The sequence below is a fragment of the Dendrobates tinctorius genome, unplaced genomic scaffold, assembly GCF_039654945.1.
Source record: "Dendrobates tinctorius isolate UK_male_01 unplaced genomic scaffold, ASM3965494v1 ptg000028l, whole genome shotgun sequence".
NCBI lineage: Eukaryota > Metazoa > Chordata > Amphibia > Anura > Dendrobatidae > Dendrobates > Dendrobates tinctorius.
Window position 1 is genome coordinate 42,110,665 of NW_027361696.1, and position 25,890 is coordinate 42,136,554.

The 25,890-nt window shown below is 48.1% G+C and overlaps 1 protein-coding gene across 1 annotated transcript in view; it reads left to right on the forward strand.

Moving 5' to 3' along the window:
* Window positions 1–25,890, forward strand: part of LOC141085329 (uncharacterized) — a 46,294-nt gene that overhangs the window by 17,429 nt on the left and 2,975 nt on the right. The window contains exons 10-14 of the mRNA XM_073570615.1: window positions 602–775; window positions 11,983–12,043; window positions 14,335–14,489; window positions 15,239–15,381; window positions 24,947–25,038. Coding sequence (XP_073426716.1) covers window positions 602–775; window positions 11,983–12,043; window positions 14,335–14,489; window positions 15,239–15,381; window positions 24,947–25,038 — 625 coding nt within the window. The remainder of the gene's footprint in view (window positions 1–601; window positions 776–11,982; window positions 12,044–14,334; window positions 14,490–15,238; window positions 15,382–24,946; window positions 25,039–25,890) is intronic.

Consider the following 25,890-nt stretch of genomic DNA (forward strand, 5'->3'; position numbering starts at 1 on the left):
TTCTTCTGTTCGCTATATGGCGCTCTTTGAGCACTAAGTAAATGACTGAAGTAATGAAAAACCTCGTCCGTCGTCTTGGGTGGGGTGTCCCAAGTTGACGCTGAAAGCCAGAGATCTCACCTGCTTCTGGTAAATTGCAGGAACGTTAAAGCAGCAACTCTGGGCCTGCACAGCCTGTCATCAAGTGTTCAATGCCTGTTTGTCTGCAAACTTCTTACTGAGCTATCTTGAAGGCTGCAAATAATGGGACCATTGCTATTGAAAATTAAGCAATAGCTCTCAAAACAGCAGAATAAACACAGCTGGTGCTGCTAGATGCCAGTTATCGGGCAGTGCATTAAAGGGGGTGTTTCGATTCAAACAATTTATCATCCATTGGGTTGGTGTAATCTTATGGAGGTTGTGGCCCTCAGAGAAATCTAACCTATCTGTGCCCCCCCCCCATTCTTTCTTTCTAGCGGTCAGTGGGGCCGATACTGATTGGACAGTAATCGCCTTTCCATTTGGTAACCTGCCTGGTACCCCTTTACTCACGTTTGGACGTATGTTGGAAAGGGCTGAATTGCTGCTTAATGTCCTCACTCATTCTCTCTTCCTACAGTGTCCAGAAGTGCGGCTCAACATCATCTCCAACCTGGACTGCGTGAACGAGGTGATCGGCATTCGGCAGCTCTCCCAGTCACTGCTGCCTGCCATCGTGGAGTTGGCGGAAGATGCCAAGTGGCGTGTGCGTCTGGCAATCATTGAGTACATGCCTCTTCTTGCTGGCCAGCTGGTAAGTCGTGATCAGCTTGGGATGCAGATCTGGGACTGGTAATTGCTCAAATGGCAATTCCCAGACAGAATGTTACTGCATCGCCACCCCTTTATGCTTTTTAGATGCAAACAGTTTTGGCCTTTTTTAGACTGAACAGCTGCGTCTAAAAATTGTGGACCAATTTCAGAAAAATGTTCCTCAACGTAAAATCGCAAAGGCTTTGCATATCCCTCCATCTACAGTGCACAACATCAAAAGGTTCAGAGAATCTGGAGAAATCCATGTGTACGAGGGACAAGGTCGGCGCTCAATATTAGATCACCGTGAATTACAGGCTCTTAGGCAGCACTGTATTAAAAACTGACATGAATCGATGGTGAAAATCACTGCATGGGCTCAGGAGCGCTTCCAGAAATCCTTGTCTGTGAACACAGACTGCCGTGCAATCCAAAAATGTAAGGTAGAAGATCGATGATTTAAAGAAGCCGCATATCTGTACAATCGAGAAACGCTGCGGTCTTCTCCGAGCCAAAATGGAAACCTGATATGTGGTTGGATGAAATAAAATGAAGCATAAAAATCTATATGGAATCCATGTAAACAGTGTTCTACGGTTTCAAGAGAAGGACCGTCCAGCTTGTTAGGCTGGACAGTCCTGCTCCCTGCTATCAGCGGACGGTTCCTGCATCAGTGATGATTTGGGCTGCATTATAGCCTATAGCAGGGGCAATACTCGCATGACTCACACATTCATTCTGAGCATTATATAGAGTTCTTAGGACAATATCTTCTCCATCCAGACAACCTCTATTTCAGGGAAGGTCTTGAATTCTTCAGCTAGACAGTGCATTCATCACAGCAGATCTGCTCCGCAGACGAAGAGTTCAGGTGATGAAAAGGCCGCCTGCATTCCAGACCTGTCACCAACAGAAAATATTTTGGTCGTTATCAAACAAAAAGACCCCGGACCTTGAAGCGGCGAGAATCAAACAAGGGGACAACATTTCTCTTAACTCCAGCAATCATTTCCTGATGTCTCAGACATATTTACAGAGTGTTGTAAAAACAGTGGACACAGCCCAGGAACAACTTTTTTTGAGATGTGTTGCTGCCATCTTTTTCTAAATTTCTTTTTATTTAAAAAATTTTTTCTAATGACATGTAGAAATGTCCAAATGTATGACTTCTGTTCTGCACCTTATGTTCTGCTGTAAATCTAGTGTCATAAGAGATCTTCACATCATTGCATTCTGGGTTTTTTGTTTTTTTTTTACTATTTGCTGCCTAACTTTTGTAAATTGGGGTATTCTGTGTTTTTGTTACTTTTTAGTTTCTTTGCTCCCACTGAAATCTGCTCTTTAACCCCATTCATGACCCAGCCTATTTTGACCTTAATGACCAGGCCATTTTTTGCAATTCTGACCAGTGTCCCTTTGAGGTAATAACTCAGGAACGCTTCAACGGATCCTAGCGATTCTGAGATTGTTTTTTCGTGACATATTGGGCTTCATGTTAGTGGTAAATTTAGGTTGATAATTTTTGCGGTTATTTGTCAAAAAATCAGAAATTTGGCGAAAATTTTGCAATTTTCAAATTTTGAATTTTTATTCTGTTAAACCAGAGTTGTGTGACACAAAATAGTTACTAAATAACATTTCCCACATGTCTACTTTACATCAGCACAATTTTGGAAACAAAATATTTTTTTGTTAGGAAGTTATAAGGGTTAAAAGTTAACCAGCGATTTCTCATTTTTACAATAAAATTTACAAAACCATTTTTTTTTTAGGGACCACCTCACAGTTGAAGTCACTTTGAGGGGTCTATATGGCAGAAAATACCCAAAAGTGACACCATTCTAAAAACTGCACCCCTCAAGCTACTCAAAACTACATTCAAGAAGATTATTAACCCTTCAGGTGTTTCACAGGAACTAAAGCAATGTGGAAAGAAAAAATGGACATTTTAATTTTTCCAACAAAAATTTTCTTTTAGCGTCAATTTTTTCATTTTCACATGGGAAACAGGATAAAATAGATCCTAAAATTTGTTGGGCAATTTCTCCTGAGTACAACGATGCCTCATATGTGGTCATAAACCACTGTTTGGGCGCACGGCACGGCTCAGAAGGGAAGGAGCGCCATTTGACTTTTTGAATGGAAAATATGCTGGAATATTTAGCGGTTGCTATGTCGTGTTTGGAGAGCCCCTGTGTGCATAAACATTGGAGCTCCACCATAAGTGATCCCATTTTGGAAACTAGACCCCCCCAAGGAACTTATCTAGATGCATAGTGATCACTTTGAACCCCCAGGTACTTCACAAATTGATCTGTAAAGAAAAAAAAACTTTCTTTTCACAAAAATTTTCTTTTAGCCTCAGTTTTTTCATTTTCACATGGGCAACAGGATAAAATGGATCCTAAAATTTGTTGAGCAATTTCTCCTGAGTGCACAGATACCTCATATGTGGTCATAAACCACTGTTTGGGTGCACGGCAGGGCCCGGAAGGCAAGGAGCACCATTTGACTTTTTGAATGGAAAATTAGCTCCAATCGTTATCGGACACCATGTCGCATTTGGAGAGCCCCTGTGCACCTAAACATTGGAGCTCCCCCACGTGACCCCATTTTGGAAACTAGACCCCCTAAGGAACTTATCTAGATGTGTAGGGAGCACTTTGAACCCCCAAGTGCTTCACAAAAGTTTATAACACAGAGCAGTGAAAATAAAAAATAATTTTTTTTCCTCAAAGATTTTTAGCACACTATTTTTAATTTTCACAAGGCTAACAGGAGAAATTGGACCACAAATCTTGTTGTCCAGTTTGTCCCGAGTACGCTGGTACCCCATATGTGGGGGAGAACCACTGTTTGGGCACACGGCAGGGCTCAGAAGGGAAGGAGCGCCATTTGACTTTTTGAAATGCAAATTACTTCCAATCGTTAGCGGACACCATGTCGTGTTTGGAGAGACCCTGTGTGCCTAAACATTGGAGCTCCCCACAAATGACCCCATTTTGGAAACTAGACCCCCTAAGGAACTTATCTAGATGTGTGGTGAGCACCTTGAACCCTCAAGTGCTTCACAAAAGTTTGACGCAGAGCCGTGAAAATAATTTTTTGAGGGAAAATTTTTTTTTTATTTTTTAGTGCGCAATTTTTTATTTTCACAAGGGTACCAGGATAAATTAGACCCCAAAATTTGTTGTCCAGTTTGTCCTGAGTACGCTGGTACCCCACATGTGGGGGGGAACCACTGTTTGGGCACACGTCGGGGCTCGGAAGGGAAGTAGTGACATTTTGAAATGCTGACTTTGATGGAATGGTCTGCAGGCATCATGTTACATTTGCAGAGCCCCTGATGTACCTAAACTGTGGAACCCCCCACAAGTGACCCCATTTTGGAGACTAGACCCCCCCCAAGGAACTTATCTAGATGTGTGGTGAGCACCTTGAACCCCCAAGTGCTTCACAGAAGTTTATAACGCAGAGCCGTGAAAATAAAAAAATTTTTTTCCTTAAAAAAAAATGATTTTTAGCCAGCAATTTTTTTTTTTCACAAGGGTAGCAGGATAAATTGGACCCCAAAAGTTGTTGTACAATTTGTCCTGAGTACGCTGGTGCCCCATATATGGGGGGGAACTATTGTTTGGTCACACGTAAGGGCTCGGAATGGAAGTAGTGGCGTTTTGAAATGCAGACTTTGATGAAATGGTCTGCGGTCGTCATTACGTTTGCAGAGCCCCTGATGTGCCTAAACAATAGAAACCCCCCACAAGTGACCCCATTTTGGAAACTAGACCTCCCAAGTAACTTATCTAGATGCCTGGTGAGCACTTTGGACCCCCAAGTGCTTCACAGAAGCTTATAATGCAGAGACGTGAAAATAAAAAATTTTCCACAATTATTTTTTTAGCCCCCAATTTTTTATTTTCCCAAGGGTACCAGGAGAAATTAGACCCCCAAAGTTGTTGTGCTATTTTTCCTGAGTACGCTGATACCCCATATGTTGGGTAAACCACTGTTTGGGCACACGTCGGGGCTTGGAAGGGAGGAAGCACCGTTTAACTTTTTGAACGCAAAATTGGCTGGAATCAATGGTTGCACCATGTCGTGTTTGGAGACCCCCTGATGTGCCTAAACAGTGGAAGCCCCTCAATTCTAACTCCAGCCCTAACCCCAACACCCCTAATTCCAACCATAACCCTAATTCTAACCCTAATGGAAAAATAAAAATATTTTCTTTATTTTATTAGTTCTGCCTACCTATGGGGGTGATAATCGGGGGGTTTATTTACTTTTTCTTTCATTTTGATCACTGTGAGAGTGATCACCACATATTGACCATCCTTGATCCTCGTAGTTGAGTTTCTTGAGAATAAAGTCTAAATTCTCATGGCTTTCCTTCGTGTGCACTGAAGCATACTTGTTGCCACTGTGCAGTAGCGCAGATTTCATTTTTTTTTTTTTTTTTTTTTTCTTTTTTTTTCTTTTTAAGTCTATAGCCTAAAAGTTCTGCACAATGTTTAGGAAGGCCCAAGTCCCTGACTAAATCGTTTTTTCTCGTTCACCTTATTGGGGGACACAGAGACCATGGGGTGTATGCCGCTGCCACTAGGAGGCTGACACTATGCACAAAATAGGTTAGCTCCTCCGCAGTATACACCCCACCGACCGGTGTACACTGCGGTGTATTCCTCAGTTTAGCTTAGTGTCAGTAGGAGGTGGACACGGGTCTTTGATTAGACCCATATCTACCTCGATGTGCGTCGTTCCTTTTCAGGTTCCGGAGGGATACAGTGTGAAGAGTCACAGCTGTACTCCCACAAAGAGACTGAGTACGGCGTGTACTGCCAACCCGTATCCTCATAGGTCTCTACGGCGGGACCAAGAGCTCAGCACGGATGCGTGCCAGCGATCCAGATGGTCCTCGCTCCCCGTCTCCCACCCACTCGCCCACCAGAGCCTGTCGGTCTGGATGAGACGAGGACACTACAGAAGACAGACAGCGTGGGATATTGAGGTACCTTTGATTGCCAGACGGAGGTAAGTATGGGGGCCGAGTCACGTCCTCCCCATCCCTAGATGGGCATCTCGGCGGCTCCAATCTTATTCAAAGCGGCCACTGCGGCCGCCGCAATTACTCCTGGCCCTGGCATCAGAAGGGGCCTTGCCCGGCCTTTTCCCGCCCCCCCCCGCATTCAGTCCTGGGCCCAGCAGATGGCAACAGCGCTCTGCAGAGCGGTTGCCGCGGCAGCGCTGCGGGACCTCCGCGCCGCCCCGCGCTGACAGGCGGCCACCGCTATTAATTTAGGCCCCGGCTTCATTTCGGGCCTTCTTCTGCGTCGCGGCCACGCCCCCCGCCCCTTTCTTCTAAGCGGGCTCCCGTTCCAGGCCCTCCCACCGCCTCCTTCTTGCACCACAGCCTATTCTTGGTCAGCGGGCGGTGCCTCCTTCAGCCTGGCAGTTAACGCCGCCCTTCTTCCCCTGGAAGCGCGCGTTCTCCCATTCCTCTCAAGGCGGTCGCCATCTTCCCAGCCTGTCAGCCGGACACCGTTCTGTCAGCCGGATATCGCTCTCTGGGACCGTCAGCCGGATTTCGCTCTGACCTGCAGACAAGCCGGATAGCATTGTCTCTGGGGACACCGGACTGTGAGTAGCGCTGCATCTGCAGACTGACACCCTCCTCTGCCTTCTGTCCCCCAACCTTCCGGCACTACCTCAGTTATCACTGTCTAACTCTAAATCTGATCGTGCCCGCTCTACGGCTCCCCCTTGCACTCCAGTCAAGTACTTTGTGTGCTCTTCTTGCAATTGCAAACTTCCCTCAGGTCAGTCCACTCCCCTCTGCCTGGACTGTAGCAATCCAATTCAGCCTGACGCCGCCCATGAGCCATCTATGGGCCCATGTGAGAGTGAACCCCCCCCCCCATGACTGGCTGGGCTACATCTCTTTCTCAATCAGTGGCAGACCTCAGCAGGGTGTCTAAGTCCCAAGTAGCCGCTCTGGATAAGTTGCCCCTGGACACTCCTGCAGGGTCCAGCAGGTCTCAAGAGATTCCGTCTGAGTCAGCCAGCGTTAGTCGCAGGAGACCCAGGCAGGATCTCCAGCCGGAATCCTCCCCTCGTCCCATCTCACCGCATAGTCCGTCTCAGCAGCCTCCTTCCCGGGCCTCCTCTCCTGAGTCGGGTGAAGTGTTCTCGGACAGGTCTTCTGAGGGGATTTTAGAGCTGGATTCGGACCAGGATGCAAACATGAAGGTTACGGTGCAGAACCTCATTGCAGAGATTCACCAGACCTTCGAGATTGCTGGCCCCCCTGCGAAATCCTCAGATCAGGAGGTTTTGTTCAGACGGGCGGAAACACCCCCCCGGGGTATTTCCTTTCCATTCCGAGTTTGGAAAGATTTTTACCAGGGAAAGACAAGATCCGACCAGATGCTTTCAAAGAGGAAAGCGTCTCGGCGTACTGTACCCGTTTGCTAAAGAGCTCACGGACAACTGGGCTGCTTCTCCCTCGGTGGATCCGCCCGTGTCCAGACTTTCTAATAACACGGTTCTCCCGCTTTCAGGCGTGGCGGCTCTAAAGGATTCTAATGATAGGATTATAGAATCCCTAGCTAAGTCCGCCTTCGAAGCGGCTTCAGCGGCGGTATGTCCAAGCTTTGCTTCGTCTTGGGCAGCAAAAGCCATAGCGACTTGGGCAGAGGATCTTCGTCAGGGCATCCTAGATAAAGCACAACCAGAGCGATTGGCCGATCTCGCCAATCAGATTTCCCATGTGGGGGATTATCTGCTTTCTGCTGCTTTGGATGCCGCATCCTGCGCGGTTCAGGCGGCCAGCAACGTTGTGGCAATCAGACGTACAATTTGGCTCAAGGCCTGGCAGGCGGACTTGTCTTCTAAGAAGTCTCTTACTAATCTGCCTTTTCAGGGAGTACGCCTCTTTTGGATCCCAATTGGACCAGATTATTAAGGACGCCACCGGAGGCACGAGTTCCCTTCTCCCTCAGTCTAAGCCTCGCAGACCTCCACTAAGGCGTCAGTTTCGACCCTTTCGGGCTTTCCGCCGTTTCAATACGGCGGAGAACCCATCCAACCAACAAAGACCGCAGGCGCGCCAAGATAGAAAGTTTTCTTCAGATTCGCTCCTTCCTGGCGATCCCACTCTTCCCAAGGCAGAACATCCAGATCCAGGTCTGGACGGTCTACATCTGCATGACTATCGTCGGACTCCCGAGGGTCCCTTCCGATTGGGAGGTCGTCGTCTTCAGGGACGTTTGGCTGGCCTCAGTAGAGGACGCTTGGGTCAGGGAGGTTGTATCGTCAGGATACAAGATAGTTTGTTTCTCTTCCACCGAATCGTTTCTTCGAATCCCGTCCTCCAAAGGATCCAGCCTTGATTCCGGGGTTATTTACGGCCATCACCTCTCTCCTCAGTTCCGTGGTGATTGTGCCCGTTCCCGTCTCGGAGCGGTTCACAGGATTTTATTCAAACCTTTTTGTGGTGCCGAAAAAAGGCGGGGCGGTCCGACCCATCTTGGATCTCAAGCTTCTCAACAAGAGAGTACGCCTTCGCCACTTCCGGATGGAGTCGGTTCGTTAATTGCTTCCATGGAGGAGCAGGAATTCATGTGTTCAATAGACATCCAAGATGCCTATCTACAAGTTCCCATATTCTCCGGACATCAGAAGTTCCTGCGGTTTGCGATTCGCCAGGAACATTACCAGTTCGTCGCGCTGCCCTTCGGTCTCGCCACCGCACCCAGAGTCTTCACGAAGATCATGGCTGCGCTGATGGCCTTGTTGAGGATCAGGGGTCTCGTTCTTTTTCCGTACCTCGACGATATTCTGATCAAAGCTTCCTCTTTTCAACAGGCTCGCCTAAGTTTGACGATCGTCCTAGACACCCTTTCCAATTTCGGGTGGATCGTCAACAGGAAAGTCTTGTCTGATTCCTTCTCAACGTCTTGTGTTTCTGGGCCTACTGTTCGACACACGTCGGTCAAGGGTCTTTCTCCCACGAGAGAAGATTCTTTCCCTGCAGCAGGATGTACGATCGCTGCAGACCACACGATTTCCGTCCCTCCGAACAGCTATGAGGGTCCTGGGAAAGATGGTGGCGGCGATAGAGGCAGTTCCCTTTGCCCAATTTCATGCCAGACCTCTCCAGCACGCCATTCTGTCGAAGTGGAACAGGTTGGCTCTGTCCCTGGATCGCCCTGTACGTCTTTCATGCCGGGTCAAGCGGTCACTCAACTGGTGGTTGTCACCTCTTATCCACTTGGGTCGGTCTTTTCTTCCCATTCACTGGCAGATTGTAACAACGGATGCCAGCCTCCTCGGCTGGGGTGCAGTGTCCCGCCATCACACTGTTCAGGGTCGTTGGTCGACTCAGGAATCAGCCCTGCCGATCAACGTCCTAGAGATACGAGCGATCCATCTGGCTCTCGTCCACTGGGAGAGGCTCCTCAGGGGTCTGCCAGTCCGGATTCAGACAGACAATGCCACAGCAGTAGCATATGTCAACCGCCAAGGAGGGACACTGAGTGTCTCAGCCCTGGCAGAAGTGTCCAAGATCCTTCAGTGGGCAGAGATTTCGGTACAGACAATCTCTGCGGTACACATTCCCGGCATAGACAACTGGGCCGCCAACTTTTTCAGCCGCGAGGGTCTCTCAGCAGGAGAGTGGTCCCTATATCCGGAGGTCGGTCTTCAGCTCTGCAGTCGTTGGGGAACCCCGTACGTAGATCTGCTAGCTTCTCGCCTCAACAGGAAGGTCCCACAGTTTGTATCCAGAGCTCGAGATCCTCTCGCAGTGGGCGCCGACGCTCTGGCCATTCCTTGGTCACAGTTCGAGCTCCCCTGCCTCTTCTTTCCAAGCTGTTGAAGATCAAAGCAGAAGGAATTCCAGTCATTCTCATCGCCTCGAATTGGCCCAGAAGGTCTTGGTTCGCGGACATTGTCAACCTTCTCGCGGACGCCCCCTGGAAGCTTCCAGACAGGGCAGATCTGCTGTCTCAAGGTCCGATTTGCTACCCCAATTCTCGGCCGCTCAATTTAACGGCGTGGCTGAGACCGAGGTTTTGAAACGAGCAGGATTTTCCGGTCGTGTAATTCATACCATGATCCGAGCCAGGAAGACATCTTCCAAAATTTACTACCGTACTTGGAAGGCCTATTTCACTTGGTGTGAGGCCAATAACATCGCGCCTATGTGCTTTTCGCTCCCTTCCGTTCTGGCGTTTCTTCAGGCAGGGCTGGATGCGGGGCTTGCTCTCAGTTCCTTGAAGGGTCAAGTTTCGGTGCTGTCCATTTTATTTCAGAAGACTTTGGCCTCCCGCCCTCTGGTCAAAACCTTTCTTCAGGGCGTGGCTCACACGGCTCCTCCGTATCGAGCATCCATGGGATCTTAATCTGGTTCTTGAGGTTCTGCAAGGTTCTCCCTTTGAACCGCTCAGAGAAGTCTCCCTTTCCCTTCTCTCCTGGAAGGTAGCCTTTCTGGTGGCCATCACCTCCATCCGGCGCGTGTCGGAATTGGCGGCTCTTTCTTGCCGCTCTCCTTCTCTGGTACTTCACCAGGACAAGGTAGTTCTGCGGCCTCCGCCCTCTTTTTTTCTTCCGAAGGAGGTGTCCTCCTTTCACCTCAATGAGGATATTGTTCTGCCGTCCTTCTGTCCGAGTCCAACTCATCCTCGGGAGCGGTCCCTGAACAAGCTGGATCTGTCTGTCTAGGACGTCTTCCTTGCGAAAGACAGACTCTTTTTGTCATTCCAGATGGGGCGCGGAAAGGTCACCCGGCTTCCAAGGCTACTATTGCTCGCTGGATCAGATCGGCAATTTTGGAGGCCTACCGGGTTAAGCATCGAGTGGCCCCTCCGGGGATCAGAGCGCACTCTACCCGGGCAGTGGGTGCTTCCTGGGCGGTACGTCACAGAGCCTCCGTGCTGCAGCTTTGCAAAGCGGCAACCTGGTCTTCGGTTCACACGTTTGTGAAATTCTACAGGGTCCACACCTACGCTTCGGCGGACGCCAGCCTAGGTAGAAGGATTCTGCAGGCAGCGGTGGTGAGTCCACTGGCCTGATGGAAGTTTGTTTCCCACCCCACCCCAGGGACTGCTTTGGGACGTCCCATGGTCTATGTGTCCCCCAATAAGGCGAACGAGAAAACAGGATTTTTTGGTTGCTTACCGTAAAATCTGTTTCTTGGAGCCTTCATTGGGGGACACAGCACCCTCCCATGTTCTACAACTCCTGTTCTTACTTTGGTTGATTTGGTTACAGTTGAGTTGTTCTGTTTTCAATCTATTCTGTTACTTCTACTGCTTTCTCACTAACTGAGGAATTCCCTGCCGGTCGGTGGGGTGTACACTGCGGAGGAGGAGCTAACCTTTTTTTGTGCATAGTGTCAGCCTCCTAGTGGCAGCAGCATACACCCCATGGTCTCTGTGTCCCCCAATGAAGGCTCCGAGAAACAGATTTTACTGTAAGCAACCCAAAAATCCTGTTATTTTGAGCTGTGAAAAAAGCTGCGGCTCATTGGGATCTGTGTGAAAGTCTTTTTCTAAGCACCTCAGCTGATTTTATGATCACAGGCTTCAGCTAAGTGAAATCTAAAAGCCAAACAGTTTAACATTTTTAATAAAACCCAACTACAAAAATTGTTTAGTCCCAAATACATGCATTCGCGTAAAAAAAAAAAAAAAAAAAAGTGGTCAACCTGTTTTAAACAGCAGACGTTGTCTGGAACAGCGCATCTGTCATGATCAGTCGAATGACTAGAAGTTGCCAGACCTGGAGCCGCTCGTTCAGACCACCTCCCAATTCTGGCTCTTAATTAGTACCAGTCATTGGATCTACTTTTATATAGGATTTTCTTTGAGACTTTTTTTTTTTTTTGGTGATCTTTAGATACCATTTCGCTATTCCTCTACTTGCAATAATTTTTAAGAAATGTTGGCCGTATTTGTTTGCCTTAAGCCCCGCTCGACTGACATGTGGAAGTAAAGATTCCTCCCCCCCCAGAATCTTGAGATGGAGTTTGTGCCTTAATCTGCCGATGACGAGCCTCGTCCTGTCCTTCACCTTCACTGAGGCTCCTCATAATACAATACATTCAGCTGAGGCGCCTATTACCAGCAGGGGGCGCTCTCGTACCTTTATAATTCTTGCTTTGACATGCAGTAATAGTGATTTTTATTTTCTTCCCTCATTTCATTGCAGGGCGTAGAGTTCTTCGATGAGAAGTTGAATTCTTTATGCATGGCGTGGCTGGTGGATCATGGTAAGTTAATGTAATTTTATAGAAGAGGAAAAAAAAAGTGTAGTCAGCTTACCGGTCTGTAGTTAAATCCCCCAGCCTGCCAACGCCCAGCACGGATTGTGGTGAGCATCCACATCAAATAGGAGAAGGGGGAAAAAAAAAAAGTGATCCAGCTCAGGACAAAGGCGGCTGCAACCTTACAAAATTTTATTGGACAACTGGAAAAAAAATCTCAATGTATTAATAACCAAAAAAGGTAGTTGCACTCAAAATAATTCACATAAAAATAATTTAGTACTTCCTACTGTCTTGCAATATGGACAGATTGTTAATATTGTCAAAAAACCTCTACCAATGTTGAAACAAGATGACAAATTAAAACAAATATCCTATCCCATCTCCATGCTTGTTTTCTAGTTCTTTAAGGGAGGTTAACAGAGCCACTTGGCTTGACGCGACTGGATTTTTTTTTTTAGATGTGGAGCCAATCGGTGCAAAACTTGTAATTATGTTTATAAAACTTTCATCTTTACATAATCAAAAGCAATTTAATATACATGATTACATTAATTGTAACACTGAGAATGTGGTGTATCTCATAGTGTGTTCCATATGTAAAGTTCAGTATGTCGGCCGCACCACTTGTCAGCTGAAGGTGCGTATTAGGCGACACTTATCAGACGCTGTAAATTTCCAAGCTCTTTCTGCCTCAGCTGTCAAGACATTTTAACAATGTGCACAAAGGCAATCTCACTAGTTTCAGATTCTGTGGAATTGAAAGGGTTTGTAAACCTCCTAGAGGTGGAGATTTACAGCAAAAATTACTTAACCGTGAAACATACTGGATGTTTACGCTTGACACCCGTATTCCTCATGGTCTTATTGCCAGACAGGATTTAATAAAACAATACTGAATATTATTTAGGCAATATTATATAAGCGAATTTATTATGTTGTTCCACTATTTTTATGATGGTTTTCCAATAGTGTGTTGTAAGGTCTTTTTCTGAATACATATATGCTTTTTTGCATTTTTAATTGCCCAATGAGTGTAATATGCCTCTTTTTGCATTTTTAATTGTTTGTCCTATGAATGCTGTGTGCACTATATATTCTCTCTCTCCAATGTATTGTGAGGTAGATCATGAGTAAAGGTACTGTCACTCTTAGTGATGCACCAGCGATCCCGACAACGATATGACCCTGTCAGGATCGCTGGTACATCGCTAAGTGGTCGCTAGTGAGCTGTCAAACAGGCAGCTCTCACCAGCAACATGGCGGCGGTCGCTACTTACCTGTCAGACGAGGCGATGAAGACGTCCACGCGTCGCCACAGCAGGAAGCTGACTATCAGAAACAGTCCTGGACGTTCTCGCGAGATCAGCGATAACCAGTGGGGGAGCCGGTCGGAGGTAAGTATCACATGTAGCGATATCTCTAGCAATATCGCTGCTACGTCACAAAATCAGTGACGTTATAGCAATATTGCTAGCGATATCGCTTAGTGTAACGGGCCCTTAAGACTGTTTAGCTTAAACGCGTTGATCGTTCCTACTGGTGTGCTTGCTGTTTGCTATGCACATATTTTTTAAAGCACTTCTATATTTTCAAGTTGTCCAATAAAATTTTGTAAAGTTGCAGCCGCCTTTGTCCTGAGGTGGATCAGTTTTTTTTTTTATTTTTTTTTTATTTTTTTCTCTTCCCTTCTCCAATGTAATTTTATCTTGCATTTCAAGACCCTGAATGGAGTAAGTGATAGGTATGTGCACGAGCTCCACTAACTATATGGATTAACTGAAGTCCCCTGCAACCACACTCTTAAATTGCAAAAGTGATACTTGTTTTTATAAGCACTAACCGATAGTGATAAGTGAGTGTGCTCGGATAAGGCGTTACCCAACCATGCTCTTGTGCCAACTGTATTCGATGTGCTCGAAAAACATTCGACTCCCCTCAGCTGCATGTCTCACTGGTGTGCGACAGCCGCATCACACGCAGGGATTGCCTAACAGACCAGCCGTAGGGATTCAAACACATTTTTAGAGCATGCCGAAGACTCTGTTCACACATGAACATGCTCGGGTAACACCTTTTCAGAGCACATTCGCTCATCATTACTAACCGACCATATACAGCAATGGAGACTGGAATAACCCTTTAGATGCGTCTTGTAAGCAGCAGCGACGATTGCAATGAAATGCTCACCTAAGTGATCAGCGATTTCCTCCTGCACTGACGTCCCCATTGGATTACATTTCCCAGCATCCTCAGATACATTTTTGTGTTTACTTGTCCTTTCTTCTGTTTTTCAGTGTATGCCATCCGAGAGGCAGCAACGAGCAATCTAAAGAAGTTGGTGGAGAAGTTTGGTAAGGACTGGGCTCAGGCCACCATCATTCCCAAGGTGCTGGCCATGTCCAATGATCCAAACTACCTGCATCGAATGACCACATTGTTCTGCATCAATGTGAGTGATCAGCGGCTCCTCTTATTTCTGTGTAGTGGTTTCATAATTTTTTTTTTTTTTTTAATGAAATTTCAAGTCACACCGTAATGTATATTAGTATAAACCCCAACCCTGCTACCTCCCTTGCTCCTTTAAGGGTTTATAAAGACCCTGCTCTTCAGTAGCGCTTTAATGCAGCATGTAGTAAAACGCCTTTCTTTTCCTTACAGGTGAAACATGCAAAATGAATGTTTCACCTGTGAAGACTTCATCTTGCTCTATCAGGTGCTAGGCTTGTTTACACCCCCCCCCCCCCCCATGGCCATTTCTTAAAACAGAAGTAATGCAATATTTTTACAGTGGTCGCAAAGTGAGATTTCCAGAATATTACTCGTATGTTTTTTTTTTCCTTGAGTGTTTTTTATATACAGTACTTCAGATGATTTTGAGTTTAGATTTGAAGTTTTTTTTTGTTTTTTTTTCTCCCTACTTCGTTCCCACTTTCCTTCCATTGATGTCACTGTGAATATAATAACTGATGCTGTGCACAAAAAACATCAAAACCGTATATGATGTAGAATAGACTCTACATTGGGTTTTTTTTCCCTTCTCAGTGGGGGGAAAAACGTTGTGTGAATATGCTTTTATCTTCACCTTTGTAAGTTTGTATACCCACTTAGAAGAAAATCAAATACTCCGATTGGTGAAAAGTTTGTGTTCGGGGGTGATAATGTAACCCCCAACTCTGAATTTTGCATCTTTGGCTCCAGGTTCTGTCAGAAGTTTGTGGACAGGAAATCACAACCAAACACATGCTACCCACGGTGGTTCGGATGGCCGGTGACGCCGTGGCGAACGTGCGTTTTAACGTTGCCAAGTCTTTGCAGAAAATAGGACCCACTCTGGAGAACAGGTAATATGATCGGTGGCACGGTGCATTACAGAGACCCTGATTCACAGTTACACAGTGAAGTATCCAAGGCAAAACGTTATCTTACAAATTTTCTACACTTAAGCGATTACTATAAATATATTCCATCTGATAAATGAGTTCAGCATGGCTGATTCTGCTTTGCTTAGCTGTTTAACCATTTCTCTGGCGTTTTCTCTGATGTATGGGCACCTTTATTCTTTAACCCTTTCCCGACCAATGACTCCACGTAGGCGTCATGAATTGATTGCCCTCCTGCGGGTCGGGTGACCGGGGTCACTGAAAGGTCACCCGACCTGCACACAGAGGACCCTTTGTAGTTCACCCCAGGGGGGGGCGTGGCTTAGCCCCCATGTGCCTACGATCGCTCTGATTGGCTGTTAAGTGAAACAGCCAATCAGAGCGATTTGTATTTCACCAATGAAACTTGATAAAATATTACAATCCAGCCATGGCCGATGCTGCAATAGCATCTGCCATGGCTGGAGACCGAGATCCAACCGCACGCACGCACGCGCCAACGTTAACATCTGCTCCCCCCCACCCTCACCATCCACGATACCTCCGATGTCCCTCTGGCTGTCCCGGTTCATGGGCGCCGCCATCTTGGAACATGGGTGCATGCGCAGTGAGGCCGTCATGCTGCAGATTCATTTTTTCATTTTGATCAGTGTGATAAACTCTCACAGTGATCAAAATAAAAAAAGTAAATACCCCCCCCCCCTTTATCACCCCCATAGGTAGGCACAAATAACAAAAAAAAATTTTTTCCATTAGGGGTGGGGTTGGGGTTAGAATTGAGGGGTTTCCACTGTTTAGGCACATGACGGGGCCTCCAAACGTGACATGGTGCCACCATTTATTCCAGCCAATTTTGCGTTCAAAAAGTCAAACGGTGCTCCCTCCATTCCGAGCCCCGACGTGTGCCCAAACAGTGGTTTACCCCCACATATGGGGTATCTGCGTACTCAGGAAAAATTGCACAACGACTTTGGGGGTCTAATTTCTCCTGTTACCCTTGGGAAAATAAAAAAATTGGGGGCTAAAAAATTTTTTGTGGAAAACAAATTTTTATTTTCATGGCTCTGGGTTATAAACTTCTGTGAAGCACTTGGGAGTTCAGAGTGCTCACCATACATCTAGATATGTTCCTTGGGGAGTCTAGTATCCAAAATGGGGTCACTTGTGGGGGGGGGGGGTTTCTACTGTTTAGGCATGTCAGGGGCTCTGCAAACGTACATGACATGACGCCCGCAGACCATTCCGTCAGTCGATATTTCAAAACGTCACTACTTCCTTTCCGAGCCCCGACATATGCCCGAACAGTGGTTTCCCCCACATATGGGGTACAAGCATACTCAGGACAAACTGTACAACAACTTTTGGGGTCCAATGTCTCCTGTTAGCCTTGTGAAAATAAAAAATAGCGGGCTAAAAAATCATTTTTGAGGAAAAAAATATTTTTTATTTTCACTGCTCTGCGTTATAAACTTCTGTGAAGCACTTGGGGGTTTAAAGTACTCACCACGTATCTAGAGAAGTTCCTTGGGAGGTCTATTTTCCAAAATGGGGTCACTTGTGGGGGAGCTCTAATGTTTAGGTGCACAGGGGCTCTCCAAACGCGACATGGTGTCCGCTAACGATTGGAGCAAATTTTCCATTCAAAAAGTCAAATGGCACTCCTTCTGAGCCCTGCCGTGCGCCCAAACAGTGGTGGTTTATGACGACCTTTTTTGGCAGGCAGTGGGATAGGTGGTGAATACTTTTTGCTAGGAAACTCCTTTAAGCCTCCATACTTTCATACAGAAATATAATTCTGCAAGTCCTTTTCCAGTGATGGTTGCAGCACTTTGACCATCTTAGGCTGGTTTCACATTCGCGCTTTTTAAGCGCACGCACGGCCGGGGGTAGCTCCGCCCCCGAGCCGGCTCTCTGCCCGGCGTGCCCGCCCCTTCCTTGTAGCGCCGCCTCCTAGCGCACAGTGGCGCCTGCGATCGGCGCACCCTATCTTTAGCATAGGGTGCGCAGGCCGTGCGCTAGTTGCGCTTTGACCTGCGCTGCGCACTTTTGACGGTGCGCCGTGCGCGCCAAAATCCGAAAAGTTTGATTTTGGCGCGCACGGCGCACCGTCAAAAGTGCGCAGCGCAGGTCAAAGCGCAACTAGCACACGGCCTGCGCACGATCTGCGCACCCTATGCTAAAGATAGGGTGCGCCGATCGCAGGCGCCGCTGTGCGCTAGGAGGCGGCGCTACAAGGAAGGGGCGGGCACGCCGGGCAGAGAGCCGGCTCGGGGGCGGAGCTACCCCCGGCCGTGCGTGCGCTTAAAAAGCGCGAATGTGAAACCAGCCTTAGGCTACTTTCACACTTGCCTTTTTTTGCGCTGCGTGCGCAGTGCAAACGCGCATAAAAATGCATCATACGTTTTTTTAATGCGTTTTCTTGTTTTTTACGCATGGTTTTTGCAAAAAAACCATGCTTTATCGCTTCATTGGGAGACACAGATTACCACGGGTGTATGCTGCTGCTGCTAGGAGGCTGACACTATGCAAAAAAAGAATTAGCTCCTCCCCGGCAGTATACACCCACCAACAGGCACCAATTACCTCAGTTTGTGCTTAGTGTCTGTAGGAGGTGGACCGGGATCTCCCCAGATCCGCAGTTAACAATCCCTTTTTTCCTTTTAGGATTTTAGTTGTGTGTATTAATGTTTTTCCATTTATTTTTCAGATTCAACTTCGGGAAACAGGGGGTAAATGTTCACCCTGCTTTCCCTGATTAGGCGGCTGAGCGAGCAATGTGGTGTTGCCCACATCGCAACTCTCAGGACCGCAGGCAGGACCTTTTCCCTATCACCTTCAGGTGCTACGGGCGGACGACAGGTGGCCGGTCCTAGCCGATTCCCCTCCTCACCCCTCTCCCGGGACAGGGCTGAGAGGTAGACGGCGGTGACTTTCCCTTCTGATAAAGTTTTGGTGCCGTCTTCTGCACTATTCGGGCGTGGTGCGGGGACAGAGGACCTTCATTCCCAGCGGCCTCCCCGCAACATGGACCCCTGCGGTCATCCTCTGCAGGGAAGCATGTGGACGTCAGGTAAGCGGTCTAATGCTCCCACCAGCACCATGCTCGCCCCACATGGAAGTCACAGAGGTCTGCGCCATTGATAGCCGACTGGACCATACCAGCCCCATGCTCGCCCCACATGGAAGTCACCAAGGTGTGCGCTATTGATAGCCGACTGGACCATTCTCCCTTTTGAAATTCCTGCCGTTTTCTGGCAGGCGCGCGCTTCTCAGCTCTCCGCCCGCAGGGGGGTTCGGCATTGAAGCCGCAGACAGCGGGTCCCTTCCCCTTACCTCCCTCATTTCTGCGGCGTCACGGGCACCGGGTGCATCCTTTCTAGATGAGACTCCGGGGGTGAAAACCGGCAGCGCGTTTTTACTTTCGCTTCAGCGTTCTTTGCCGGTTTACGCCCCCCTGCCTTGCGCGCCTCTGTTGGCGCCTTTTCTTAGCCTATCGCAGAGCTACTTTCTCTTAGTAGCTCCCCTCCTCTCCTCCTTATCCGCGCCCCCCCCCCCCCCCCCGCATTCTACAGCCAATCGCGCAACACGGCAGTCCAGCACCGCCCATCTCCAAGGTCCTGTGGCTCTCTAGGACCCCGTGTGACAGCACTCCACAGATCTCAGCTTGGGGGACACATCGGCTGCACATCAGATTAGCAAGCTGGACACGGTAGGCTCTTCCCATATTTTTGAGCCCCTAATTAGCCTTCCTCGGCAGTATTCCCTCACGCTCTGCCGTACTCTCTCATATTTTCTGCTATAATACTGCGTTCTTCACATATGCCCAACTCTGCAAGGGCTCCTTATCCCAGACCCACCGTTACTCACTACGCCTGCACGCGCTGTAAAAAGTGGGCGTCAGGTCAGTCGTCTCCCTTCTGCCCGTCCTGCAGGCCTTCCACTATGTCTGCCCCTCCGAACCTCCCCGAGTCCTGGGATGAGAGCACTCCTCCCCCAGAGTGGGCTGTTGCAGTGTCTGTCGGTCTCTGACCTGACTAAAGTTTCTCAGTCCCTGGTCCAGGTCTTAGAACGATTACCTCAGCTATCTACAGCCACCTGTGCACCGACCGCCTCTCACGGTGAGTCGCCTGCACCTGACCGCGACCTTCAGAGGGACAGACCGGGTAGGAGTTCTAGGAAGCGGGCTCTGTCTGGCTCTTCCAGCTCGCAAGGTCCTTCCGCTCCACCCAGGCGACTTTCCTCGTCTCCTTCCTCAGAAGATGACTTTAGGTCAGACGATGATTCCCAATCTGGATCTCACTCAGACAGCATGTCTAAAACACAGGACATGGTAGCCTCATATTGGCTATTTCTCAAACACTCAAAATAAAGGAAGACAAGGCACCCCTCCAGGACTGCTCTGTCCCCTTTAAACGAGCGAAACCTCGCTCCCGAACCTTTCCTAATAACAAGGAGTTCGAGACTACTTTAACCAAACACTGGGAACACCCGGAGAAGCGTTTCTCAGGTCGCAGGTACTTAGACGTCCTATATCCCTTTGATGCGGATCTTCCCACAAAATGGACAAAAGCTCCCGAAGTGGACCCACCAGTTTCCCGTCTTTCCTCTAAGACTGTCCGATCCCTTCCGGACGGGGCATCTCTTAAAGATCCAACAGACAGGCAGAATCACTGGCTAAATCAATTTTTGAGGCATCCGGCGCCTCTGTCCTATTTTCGCCTCCTCCTGGGTGGCGAAAGTAATTTCAGCTTGGGCAAAAATTCTTCACAAAGGCATCTTAGCGTCAGCTCCTCAGGACGAGTTGGCAGATTTAGCAGACCAAATTAATCATGCGGGTAAATACTTCTTGGCCGCCTCCTTGGATGCGGCGGGGTGCACAGCAAGAGCTAACAGCAACATATTTGCCATACGCCGTATCCTTTGGCTGAAGGAATGGAGTGCGGACACTACCTCTAAAAGTCTCTCACCAATCTGGCATTTCACGGTTCTAGGCTCTTTGGTGCCAAACTGGATCAGATAATTTCTGATGCCACTGGAGGTAAAAGTACCTCCCTTCCCCAGTCTCGGCCTAAACGGTTCAACAGAAGAGCTTCTCGGCCATTTAGGTCCTTTCGTCCCTTCTCTTCCGCGGAAGGGTCATCTCAGCAGGACCGGCTCTCTACCTCCAGGGAACGGAGAAAACTATCGTATAAACCCGCTCCCTGCTGGAAATCAAGAGGCCAACCCTCTAGGTCATCAAGCTCCCGCTCCGGTAGATTTTCCTCCAAGTGACTGGTCATCCCCACCTGGAAGTTCTTCCAGGGTGGGAGGCAGACTTTCTTTTTTCATGGACGCGTGGCTGTCTGACGACACTTGGGTCAGGGAAATCATCATATCCGGATACAAAATCGAATTTTCTACCCCCCCCCCCCCCCCCCCAAAGAGACGCTTCTTCCTGTCTCTGCCTCCAAGACAGCAGTCCCAGACTCCAGGGTTCTCCTCCCTTCTTTCCACCGGTGTTATCGTTCCCTCAAACTAACGGTTTTCAGGGTTTTACTCGAATCTTTGTAGTTCTGAAAAAAGACTGTTCGCTTCACCCAATCTTGGACCTCAAGTTGCTCAATCGCCATGTGAGGACCCTCCACTTCAAGATGGAGTCCCTGCGCTCGGTGATCGCCTCGATGGAACCCAGAGAATTCCTCTGCTCTGTGGACATACAGGATGCCTATCTTCACATCCCTATTTGTTTGCAACATCAGAGATTTCTTCGTTTTGCGATTCAGGAGAATCATTATCAATTCACGGCCCGGCCCTTCCCTTCAGCCTAGCCTCCGCTCCCCGTGTCTTTACAAAGGTGATGGCAACAGTTATGGCCATCCTTCGCTCCAGGGGGATTCTCATTATCCCTTATCTTGACGATCTGTTGATCAAGGGCTCGTCCCGCCAAGACTGTCTTCAAAGTCTTCAGATAACTCTGGATACTCTTGCCAGTCTCGGTTGGATAGTCAACAAAGAGAAGTCCATCCTGCACCCTACTCAGCGTCTGACTTTCTTGGGCATGGAATTCGACACGAATCTAGCCCGTGTGTTTCTTCCGAGGGACAAATTTTCAGCCCTTTGCAAGGGAATCCGATCCCTAAACCGCTCAAGGCCCATTCCCCTTCGGTCCTGCATGAGGGTCCTGAGGAAGATGTCTTCCATGGAAGCAGTGCCTTTCATGCAATTTCACACTCGTCCTCTACAGCTGTCCCTACTTTCAGCCTGGGACAAGACCTCTGTTTCTCTGGACCGTCCCATACTCCTTCCTCTCCGAGTACGGCAATCCCTGACTTGGTGGACAATTCCTGCGTCAGTTCTACAGGGGAGGTCCTTTCTCCCGCTTCAGTGGCAAGTCATCTCCACCGATGCCAGCCTTCTAGGATGGGGGGCGGTTTTCAACCAGAAAATGGTTCAAGGGTGCTGGAACACCCAGGAGACTCTTCTTCCCATCAACCTTCTGGAAATCAGAGCGATCTTCCTTGCCCTCCTCAGCTGGCAGCCTCTCCTAGTAGGCAAACCAGTCCGCATTCAATCAGACAACGCCACGGCCGTGGCTTACATAAACCACCAGGGCGGTACTCACAGCAGGCAAGTAATGGCAGAAGTGGCAAAGATACTGCATTGGGCAGAGCGTTACGTTCTGGCGATCTCCGCCTTTCACATTCCAGGGGTGGAAAATTGGGCAGTCGACTTCCTAAGTCGCCAGGGCCTAGCGTCAGGCGAATGGTCCCTTCACCCAACAATCTTCAGTCAGATATGCCAGCGTTGGGGCACCCCGGACGTCGATCTCATGGCATCTCGGATGAACTGCCAAGTTCCTCACTTCGTAGCCAGGTCCAGGGACCCTCTAGCCATCGGTTTCGACACCCTGGTAATTCCGTGGTCCCAGTTACAACTTCCTTACCGGTTTCCTCCCTTTGCCCTGATCCCAAGGGTGGTCAAGAAAATAAAGTCAGAAGGCATCACAGTAATTCGGGTGGCTCCAGACTGGCCAAGACGACCTTGGTAGGCGGTGTTGGTGAACATGCTCGCGGACGTCCCCTGGAGGCTTCCAGCCCGTCCAGATCTTCTCTCACAAGGCCCCCTTTACCACCAGAATTCTCCATCTCTGAATTTAGCGGCATGGCCGTTGAGGCTGCGATTCTGAGAGAATCAGGTTTTTCCAACCAGGTCATCCAGACCATGATAAAAGCTAGAAAACCAGCTTCCTCCTGCATTTACCATAGGTACTGGAAGGCCTTTTTCTGTTGGTGCAACGATAACAATGTTTTTCCATTGTCGTTCTCCATTCCATCCACACTTGGTTTCCTCCAGTCCGGATTAGATGCGGGCCTTTCCCTCAGTACTCTTAAAGGCCAGGTATCGGCTCTGGCGATTCTTTTCCAGAGGGATCTGGCACCCTTGCCACAGGGTAAGACCTTTCTCCAGGGAGTCGCCCACGTGGCTCCTCATCATTCTCCGATAGACCTGTGGGACCTCAATCTCGTTCTTGGCGCTCTCCAGAAGGCGCCGTTCCAGCCTATCCAGGACATCCCTCTTTCCCTTCTCTCATGGAAGGTAACTTTCCTGGTCGCCATTACATCCATTAGGAGAGTTTCTGAGCTGGCAGCTTTATCCTGTCATTCCCCGTACCTAATCCTCCATCAGGATAAGGTCGTTCTCAGGCCAGATCCTGCCTTCCAAAAGTGGTATCTCCTTTCCACATTAATGAGGATATCGTCCTTCCTTTTTGTCCTGCACCTGCTCACCCTCTGGAAAAGTCGCTCCACAAACTGGATGTAGTGAGAGCCTTGCGTGTCTATTTTACCAGGACCGCTTCTCTTCGCAAATCCGATTCCCTGCTTGTCATCTCTGAAGGCCGCCGGAAAGGGCTTCCAGCATCCAAATCCACAATCGCTCTCTGGATTCGTTCTACCATCCTGGAAGCGTACCGACTTCAGGAGAAACGGCCACCTCCCGGAGTGAGAGCTCACTCCACCCGGGCTGTAGGAGCTTCCTGGGCTGTTCGACACCAGGCTTCGGCTTTACAAATTTGCAAGGTCACAACCTGGTCGTCTTTGCACATGTTTGCGAGGTTCTACAGGGTTCATACCCAGGCCTCGTCTGATGCAGCTTTTGGTAGGAAGGTTCTGCAGGCGGCGGTAGCACATCGGCCGACCTAAGCCCTTCCTTCTCGTTCCTTATTGCTGTTCCCACCCTCGGGACTGCTTTGGAACGTCCCATGGTAATCTGTGTCCCCCAATGAAGCGATAAGAGGGATTTTTGGTTCTTACCGTAAAATCTTTCTTGGAGCCTTCATTGGGGGACACAGCCCCTCCCTGTTTAAGTTGTACCGTGTTGGGTCTTCGAGTCCCTTGTTGGGTTGGTACTTATTTTGAGAGGTTTTAGGTTACTTCTCCTACTGCTTTCTCACCAACTGAGGTACTTGGTGCCTGTCGGTGGTGTATACCGCCGGGGAGGAGCTAATTTTCCTTTTTTTGCATAGTGTCAGCCTCCTAGCAGCAGCATACACCCATGGTAATCTGTGTCCTCCAATGAAGGCTCCAAGAAAGATTTTACGGTAAGAACCAAAAATCCCTCTTTTTTTTTGCGCTGACGTGCGCAGCGCTCCCATAGACTTTAATAAGTTTTGGGTGAATTTCGTGCGCATGCGTTTTTTTGAGACAGGTCGGACGCACAAAAAATGCAACAGGATGCATTTTGTGTGTCTGGGCGCACACTACAAAAGAACGCATGCAAACGCATGACAATGCGCACCCATGTTAAGTATAGGGAAAAAAACGCATGCGCATGTATGCGCAAAATCGCAGCGCAAAAAAACGCAAGTGTGAAAGTAACCTAATTTGGTGATTTATTTAGGTGTAAAATGAGACACACAGGATAAAAAAAGCCATTGTTGATCACATTGTAATTGCAGAAATGAGATAGTGAGGAGTTGAAGATTGAGATCTCAGAACACATTTGTCAGGTGATGGGGCGAAAGATGGCTGTATAACCTGTTATCACAGGGGAAATGCCTTTCTTTTCCATCTTTGGGATATTAAGGGGGTATTTCCATCTCCAAAATCATAGTAAAATGTAATGGCAGATAACTCCAATTAGAAATGTATTATAGTTCTCCTGATAAGCTGTGGAGCTTACCCCATGTGATGGGCATTGCAATAGCTTATGTATCCATGGTTACGACTAGTCAAATAGTATGTTATTTGCTAGTGGTTGTAATTATGGATACCTAAGTTACTGCAATGTCTTGCTTGGAGAAAGTGAGAGAGCTTACCAAAAGAACTATACTACATTTCTAATTAAAGTAAAGGTTTTTGCCATTCCTAATAATTTATTTTATTTTTATATTTTAGTATTTTAAATTTTATTTGAGAGAGTATCTTGGAGATGGTAATATTTTAAAAGCGTTTAGTCTGTTGGAATCTGTAGGGAATAATGTAATGAGAACATGCATTGCTATCCGATTATTCACTTCATTAATGTTTCTTACTCGTTGTGCTTGCAGCACCTTGCAGAATGATGTGAAGCCGGTTCTGGAGAAGTTGACTCAAGACCAAGATGTTGACGTGAAATACTTTGCACAAGAAGCACTTACAGGTACTCGCACATGACATTAATCTGCAGCCCTTTCCAGATCAGAAGACTTTGCTTTCCTTCTTGTAATCTTTGTGTCCATAGGGTCAGTTTAAGGCCTCTTTCACCCGTCCATTTATTTCCGGTACCGGAGATAGCTATGTCCGTATGTCTACTACTTGCGGCACTTGTGTGGCAACTGTGTGCCCCATCAGTACCATACGGACGGCCGCCGGAGAAGTGCTACAGTAAGCACTGTTCCCCCGGCGGCGGGTGCTAAAAATGGCTTTTATCATTCTCCGCTGCTCTTCCCCTATTTTCTATAACCATCCTGGCAAAATTCACAGCTGGAGACTGCCAACACTCAGCTGTCAGCTTCAGCAAGGTTTGTTATCAAGAATAGAGGGGTTCCCAAGGTTTTTCTTTTAATAATTTAAATAAACGGCGAGGGGTACCCCCAGTTTTGACAACCAGCCTTGCTAAAGCTCACAGCTGGGGGCTGGTATTCTCTGGCTGGTAAGGGGCCATTGATATAGCCCCCCCCCCCCCGCCTAAAGACAACAGCCCGCAGCTGCCCAGAAAAAGGTACATCTATTAGTTGTGCCAATTCTGGTGCTTTGCCAGGCTCTTTCCACTGTCCCTGTAGTGGTGGCATGTTGGGTGATAGTTGGGGTGGGGGGTGGGGGTTAATGTCACCTTTGTATTGTCAGGTGCCATCAAGCCCCGAGGTTTGTAATGGAAAGTCGTCAGGAAGACTCCCCCATTACTAACCCCTTAGTCACATTGTAAGAAACAGACACCCAGAATAAAGTCCTTTATTTGAAAAAAATGACAGTCTCCTTTTATAATCTCAATTAAACCATACTTACGACCTCG